We start from the raw sequence: 8,212 nt of genomic DNA on the forward strand, positions 1-8,212 counted from the left end.
ACCCACGAAAAACACATCGACACATTCCACCTATTCGTCGACTACAAAGCCGCATTCGACAGCCCCATCTGTTCAGAGGTGTATAAAACCATGTCTGCGTTTGGCATTCCTGCAAAATTGACCATATTTTCACTCTACGCCAAATCCTGCGAAAAAACCCACGAAAAACACATCGGCACATTCCACCTATTCGTCGACTATAAAGCCGCATTCGACAGCCCTATCCGTTCAGATGTGTATAAAGCCATGCCTGCGTTTGGCATTCCTGCAAAATTATTTCGGCTATGCAGAATAACTTTAAGTGGCACAAGATCAGCAGTTAAAGTCGGAAAGAACCTCCAGGAGCCCTTTAATACCGAACGAGGATTCAAACAAGGTGACAGTTTGTCGTGTGACCTTTTTAACATCCTGCTGGAAAAGGTTATACGAGAGGCAAAAGTGAACAGAAATGGCACTCTGTACACCAAACAACACCATCTACGCCGATGACATCGACATAATGGGTCGAACATTGAGAGCGGTAACAGCCACCTTTGAACAAATTGAGAAGGAGTCTGCCAAAGTCAGTCTGACAGTAAACGGCGAGGATAACTTTATGTGGCACAAGATCAGAGTTAAAGTCGGAAAGGACCTCTCGGAGCCCTTTAATACCGAACGAGGATTCAGACGAGGTGATAGTTTGTCGTGTGACCTTTTTAACATCCTGCTTGAGAAGGTCATACGAGAGGTCTGAGCAAACAACTATGGTCTGAGCAAACAACTCAAAAGCAAGGCCACCTACCGCCAGACCAAACTCTCACTTTCATCTCGCCGTCGAATGAAGCATGAGCTGTACTAGCTATTCTCGGGCATCGGTATTGTATTGAGCTGCAGCGACTACGTTGTCTAGGTCATGTTGTGAAAATGGATGAAATTCCCCCAGCCCAAAAGGCATATAAAAGCGAACCAGCTGATGGTTCATGCAGAAAGGGGAAGGCTACGAATAAGGTAATCCGTATAAAAGCGAAGTTCTTCTACATCAGTACTATTTGCGAACATGCTCCGACGGAAGACAGATATGAGCAGACCAAAGACAAAAAATCAAAAAATCCACGCTTGTGGGAATTTTCAAAAAATATTTTTTTTTAAAAAATTAACGGTTGTTTGGATAATTTTTGAAATGTGTTTAAATATTATTTTGTCTTTGTGTCCCACTGTGCTCTTGTGTGACAACAAAGTACAATTGACCGCCAAACAGAGTAGAAGAGAGTACTCTGCTATGGTGGTGGTCCGTCGGCGTCCGCCTGTTGTTGTACACCAAAAAACTTTGGCAGCAAATAGTACGTAACGTAATTTATTTATTTGTTTTCGTTGGTGAGAGTCGCGGAAGGGGTAGTGGCTGCTAGTGTTTTTGTGGAACTTTTTTATTTGCCGATAAGTGCGTTCATTATAAAAAACCGAAAAAGAAAAAATTGAGAACTTTATAGTGCTCTGGGACGGCGAATCCGATTTGTTTGCAAAACTGTTGGTTTATTTGAAATTTAGTCATCGCCAAACTTACACATGGGATACACCGGACAGGAGACACTTTTCTGTCATCAGTCGGATTTTGCAAAGATATTTGAAAAGACTTGAAGTTAATTTAGCTCAACACGCGTCGCAATTTAATTATATCGGAAAACGTTTAATTGAATTGAAAATAAATAAATCTATAGGTGATTAGATTTAGAAAACATTGCAGAACAAAAAAAAGTGAAACATTGAATAGAAAATTGAAAGTGAACTTTTGTGTGACTTTGTCACTTGTGGTGGAATTTGGATTTTGAGATCACACAGAAAAGCGGACAACAATAACAAAAAAAAAATGTTGGGTGCGTAATCAAGTGAAACATAAAAAGTTTCCCCCTTCGATTTTTGTTTGTCGGGAGTGGGTATGTGCGGGTGTGTGTTCCATTTCTGAATGGGATTTCATGTGGCACACACTAACGCACACGCACACACCACATTCCACAATAAAAACAATTCGTATTAACAAAATCTTGACCTACGTTCTTCTAGAATTGATAACATCGAATTCGGCACAAGATTCGCTGAGGCGGCGTCTTGAGGAAATATTGAAATTAATGCTGTTGGTATGGGCCCGTGAAGGTCATGTCTTGTCAAAAATAACAAACGGCGAATATGGTATCTAAACAATTTTTTATTTCCTTCTTTTGTTCTTTATTATTAGCTATCAATCATCGATACAGTGGAACAAAATGAAAGAAAATTTCGAAAATTTTCACGAAATTTTCTTAACTTTGTTCCACTGTAAATTATTAAAAAAATAATCTCACATATTTTCCCAATCCCCATCTAGGTGTCGATAAAACCGTGGTGGTCAAAAGTGACTCCGGAGAATTCGGCTTCCGCATTCACGGCTCGAAACCGGTTGTTGTGGCCGCCATTGAACCGGACACACCAGCCGAATCATCGGGTCTTGAGGTGGGCGACATAATCATATCAGTAAATGGTGTTAAGGTGCTGGATAAACATCATACGGAAGTTGTGAAAATTGCCCATGATGGTTGTGAAAAACTTGAACTGGAAGTTGCCCGAACTTTGGGCGTTCTCATGAATGAACAGCAGGAGCCACCGATACAGGTCATTTACAGTGGTTATTTGTGGCGTCAAAGTGGCCAGGCGAAGGGATCACCAAATGCCAAGAAATGGGTTCAACGTTGGTTTGTTTTACGTTCGGATAATTGCCTATACTATTACAAGACTGAGGAGGTAAGTTCGGAAGAGATTTTAAACAAATATTTTTTCGTGGACTAACAATAGGTGTGGATTTTTAAAAAATATATTTTTTCGAGGACTAACAATAGGCCTGGATTTTTTAAATATTTTTTTTTTTCAAGGACCAATAGACCTCTAGGCGTGGATTTTTTAAATAATTTTTCCGAGAACTTTTAGACATCGAGGCGTGGATATTTTAAATAATTTTTCCGAGAACTTTTAGACATCGAGGCGTGGATTTTTTTAATATTTTTTTCCGAGAACCTTTCGACCTCTGGGCGTGGATATTTTAAATAATTTTTCCGAGAACTTTTAGACATCGAGGCGTGGATATTTTAAATAATTTTTCCGAGAACTTTAAGACATCGATGCGTGGATTTTTTAAATAATTTTTTCGAGAACTTTTAGACATCGAGGCGTGTATATTTTAAATAATTTTTCCGAGAACTTTTAGACATCGAGGCGTGGATATTTTAAATAATTTTTCCGAGAACTTTTAGACATCGAGGCGTGGATTTTTTTAATATTTTTTTCCGAGAACCTTTAGACCTCTGGGCGTGGATATTTTAAATAAATTTTCAGAGAACTTTTAGACATCGAGGCGTGGATATTTTAAATATTTTTTCCGAGAACTTTTAGACATCGAGGCGTTGATATTTTAAATAATTTTTCAGAGAACTTTTAGACATCGAGGCGTGGATATTTTAAATATTTTTTCCGAGAACTTTTAGACATCGAGGCGTTGATATTTTAAATAATTTTTCCGAGAACTTTTAGACATCGAGGCGTGGATTTTTTTAATATTTTTTTCCGAGAACCTTTAGACCTCTGGGCGTGGATTCTTTAAATAATTTTTGGGGAGAACCTTTAGACCTCTAGGCGTGGATTCTTAAAATAATTTTTGGGGAGAACCTTTAGACATCGAGGCGTGGATTTTTTAAATAATTTTTGGGTAGAACCTTTAGACATCTAGGCGTGGATTCTTTAAATAATTTTTGGGGAGAACCTTTAGACCTCTAGGCGTGGATTCTTTAAATAATTTTTGGGGAGAACCTTTAGACCTCTAGGCGTGGATTCTTTAAATAATTTTTGGGGAGAACCTTTAGACCTCTAGGCGTGGATTCTTTAAATAATTTTTGGGGAGAACCTTTAGACCTCTAGGCGTGGATTCTTTAAATAATTGTTGGGGAGAACCTTTAGACCTCTAGGCGTGGATTCTTTAAATAATTTTTGGGGAGAACCTTTAGACCTCTAGGCGTGGATTCTTTAAATAATTTTTGGGGAGAACCTTTAGACATTAGGCGTGGATTCTTTAAATAATTTTTGGGGAGAACCTTTAGACCTCTAGGCGTGGATTCTTTAAATAATTTTTGGGGAGAAAATAATTTTTGGGGAGAACCTTTAGACCTCTAGGCGTGGATTCTTTAAATAATTTTTGGGGAGAACCTTTAGACCTCTAGGCGTGGATTCTTTAAATAATTTTTGGGGAGAACCTTTAGACCTCTAGGCGTGGATTCTTTAAATAATTTTTAGGGGAGAACCTTTAGACATCGAGGCGTGGATTCTTTAAATAATTTTTGGGGAGAACCTTTAGACCTCTAGGCGTGGATTCTTTAAATAATTTTTGGGGAGAACCTTTAGACCTCTAGGCGTGGATTCTTTAAATAATTTTTGGGGAGAACCTTTAGACCTCTAGGCGTGGATTCTTTAAATAATTTTTGGGGAGAACCTTTAGACCTCTAGGCGTGGATTCTTTAAATAATTTTTGGGGAGAACCTTTAGACCTCTAGGCGTGGATTCTTTAAATAATTTTTGGGGAGAACCTTTAGACCTCTAGGCGTGGATTCTTTAAATAATTTTTGGGGAGAACCTTTAGACCTCTAGGCGTGGATTCTTTAAATAATTTTTGGGGAGAACCTTTAGACCTCTAGGCGTGGATTCTTTAAATAATTTTTGGGGAGAACCTTTAGACCTCTAGGCGTGGATTCTTTAAATAATTTTTGGGGAGAACCTTTAGACCTCTAGGCGTGGATTCTTTAAATAATTTTTGGGGAGAACCTTTAGATAATTTTTGGGGAGAACCTTTAGACCTCTAGGCGTGGATTCTTTAAATAATTTTTGGGGAGAACCTTTAGACCTCTAGACGTGGATTCTTTAAATAATTTTTGGGGAGAACCTTTAGATAATTTTTGGGGAGAACCTTTAGACCTCTAGGCGTGGATTCTTTAAATAATTTTTGGGGAGAACCTTTAGACCTCTAGACGTGGATTCTTTAAATAATTTTTGGGGAGAACCTTTAGACCTCTAGACGTGGATTCTTTAAATAATTTTTGGGGAGAACCTTTAGACCTCTACTCAGATTTAACGGCCGGATGAATGGATACGTGAATGAAGTAATGCACGAACGAATATTCGATAAATTTAAGTCTCCTTTTATTTTTCTAAAAATAAAACAAGGCGGATTAATCGGTATTTAAATTAAGTATTTCGACAGATTTGTATTAAATGGATTAGACGTGTGGATATTTACAAACATTTTCTTTTTCAAGGAACAAAAATGGAATAAAAAATCAAGGGGTTTGTTTGAGGACCCTTTGACGATGATGGATTTTTTAAAAATATTTTTTGGAGGAGGAAAGCTTGAGTTTTTAAATAATTTTTTCAAGGGCGTGTTTTTTAATATTTTTTCAAGGCCTATAAGGGGTGTGGTTTTTTTTAAATATTTTTTTCCATGCCTATAGTGGCGTGGTTTTTTTAAATAGTTTTTCTTGGACACACTTTTTTAATTTACTTTTGGCTTTTTATAAAAAAATATTTTTTTTTTCCCTTGCAGGACACCCAACCCGTTGGAGCTATGATTATGGCCAAGCACACCGTAGAACCCTGCAACGCCAAAGTCGGTAGACCACATGCATTTAAAATAGATTCGGGTGAGGGCATACCCATGTATGTAGCCGGTGATAATGAAGAGATAACGAATCGTTGGGTGAATATTTTGAAAAAGGCCGTGGCCCAGGAGAATGCATGGTTGGATAAGAGGTAAGATTTTCTAATAAAAATCATCGGAACAGTTTCGAAAATAAAATTTATTTTTTTATTATAGTGCCCGCAATCTATATAAACAACCCAGCAATATACAACGTCCCGATTGCTTTGGCTATCTGATGAAATTGGGCTCCAAGTGGTGTGGTTGGTCGAAGCGTTATTGTGTCCTGAAAGATGCCTGTTTGTATTTCTTTCAGGACGGTATTTCCAAATCTGCTTTGGGTTTGTATTTTTGTTGCTAAAATTTGAAATAGGTGTGGATATTCATTTAAAATATGTTCTACTTACAGGTATGGTTTGCCTCCATGGCTACAAGGTATCATCAATGTCAGCTGCTGCATCGGGCAAAAAATATTCCTTTGAAATTATACCACCTGAACCGAAATTGAGACACTACTATTTTTACACGGAATCTGAAATGGAGAAAAAGAGGTAAGAAAAATTAGAAATAAATAACTAACCGAACGACAAGGGTAGATTTTTATTATTCTTTTGCCTAGGAATATGAAAAATATGTGTTAAGGGCAGCAGAGCTGTCAAAAAGGCGTAGATTTTTAAAGAATATTTTTTCAAGGATCTATACAAGCCGTGGATTTTTTTAAAGAATATTTTTTCAAGGCTCTATACTAGGCGTGGATTTTTTAAAGAATTTTTTCCAGGCCCTATACAAGGCGTGGATTTTTTAAAGAATATTTTTTCAAGGCTCTATACAAGGCGTGGATTTTTTAAAGAATATTTTTTCAAGGCTCTAAACAAGGCGTGGATTTTTTAAAGCATATTTTTTCAAGGCTCTATACAAGGCGTGTATTTTTTTTTAAGAAAAAATTTTCAAGGCTCTATACAAGGCGTGTATTTTTTTTAAGAAAAATTTTTCAAGGCTCTATACAAGGCGTGTATTTTTTTTTAAGAAAAATTGTTCAAGGCTCTATACAAGGCGTGTATTTTTTTTAAGAAAATTTTTTCAAGGCTCTATACAAGGCGTGTTTTTTTAAGAATATTTTTTCAAGGCTCTATACAAGGCGTGTTTTTTTAAGAATATTTTTTCAAGGCTCTATACAAGGCGTGGATTTTTAAAAGAATATGTTTTAAAATTATTTATAATATATTATTTCTTTATTTTATTTTTTTCAGATGGATATCAGCTCTTGAATATTCGATAGATCGTTGGATCAAATCTGGGTAACTAAGGTTGAAAACTATTAACAATAAATCATCTATGCACAGCACAAGAAGGAAACGTCGAAGTTTTAGTTATTTCATGGAATAAATCACAACGTCTTTTAATTTTTTGAAATTCGTTTCTCAGCAACACATCACACCACACCGTCACCACGTCCTGTCACATCATCACAACAACAACAACAACAAGAACTAAAATAAATCTCGATGTAAATAGACGTAATATAGAAATGTAATGCAGCAATCAACCTCGTTTCCATTCCTACTCCTCCCTGAGTCCAATAAATGTTACATCTACACGGAGCACTTAGGGAAAAAATGCAGCACCAAAATAAAAAAAATCCAACTGTTGCTCTAATTTTCATAACGCGATCATCGTCAAGAAAAAATTTTCACATCATCAAAAAGAAAAAAAATTAAGAAAATATCATTTAGACGCCAGCCCCATAAGGAGGAAGAAATAAACTACGGGTGGGAGAATTCTTCCCAGAATTTGCTAGATATGTTCGTGCAAGAAAAAAAATGATCGGCGATATCTTCCTAAGCACCCACACGCACATTGAACCAAAAATTGGAAAATAGATTCAGTGAAATAGAAAAACAAAAAATTGTTGCATGTTGTAAACAAAACTGTTACTTAGGAAACCAATAAATATGCCAAATAATTTTACCAAAAAATAGATTTAAAAAATTACAACAAAAATTATAAAAAAGTGAATTTTAAAATTAGAAAAAAGTTCTGCAATCACTGAAAAAGAAAAAAATTACAATTAAAATTACAACAAATACTTATGATGACATTTCAAAGAACAACAGCAACAACAAAGTGAGTGTTGATAGTAACGAATAAAAAAATTAGGAAAAATGTTATTATTTACAACAACAACAAACAATACTATATACATTTACAAAAACAACAACTGCGTTTATTTTGTTGAAATAGTAATAACTAGAGACAGACAGCTGGACAGCCGAACCGTGCTGGTGATGTTGCAACCATGAAACAAAAATACAAAAACAACAACCACTACATTTACTTTAGTTTAGATGTCTTATTGAAAAAAATATTCAAGGATCGAGGAATTAGTTATAGTTTAAAAAATAAATAAACTTATCAAAGCCAAAAAATACAACAAGACACAACAACAACAGCAACAAAAATGATATATAAATTTAATGTAGACTTGTTTTATTGTATTTATTTAATTTTGTATGAATGTTTGTTAAAAAA

General features: G+C 35.8%; 1 protein-coding gene across 1 annotated transcript in view; it reads left to right on the top strand.

The window, feature by feature from the left end:
• LOC133327550 (uncharacterized) overlaps positions 1 to 7,063 on the top strand; it is a 30,794-nt gene extending 23,731 nt beyond the window's left edge. The window contains exons 11-15 of the mRNA XM_061536067.1: positions 2,339 to 2,751; positions 5,591 to 5,796; positions 5,861 to 6,024; positions 6,093 to 6,234; positions 6,934 to 7,063. Of these exons, the coding sequence (XP_061392051.1) occupies positions 2,339 to 2,751; positions 5,591 to 5,796; positions 5,861 to 6,024; positions 6,093 to 6,234; positions 6,934 to 6,985 (977 nt within the window). The 3' untranslated portion in view covers positions 6,986 to 7,063. The remainder of the gene's footprint in view (positions 1 to 2,338; positions 2,752 to 5,590; positions 5,797 to 5,860; positions 6,025 to 6,092; positions 6,235 to 6,933) is intronic.
• Positions 7,064 to 8,212: the final 1,149 nt, after the last annotated feature.

This window comes from Musca vetustissima, unplaced genomic scaffold (genome assembly GCF_032173495.1).
Source record: "Musca vetustissima isolate MV318-11 ecotype Yass unplaced genomic scaffold, APGP_CSIRO_Mvet_v1 utg5970, whole genome shotgun sequence".
Lineage (NCBI taxonomy): Eukaryota > Metazoa > Arthropoda > Insecta > Diptera > Muscidae > Musca > Musca vetustissima.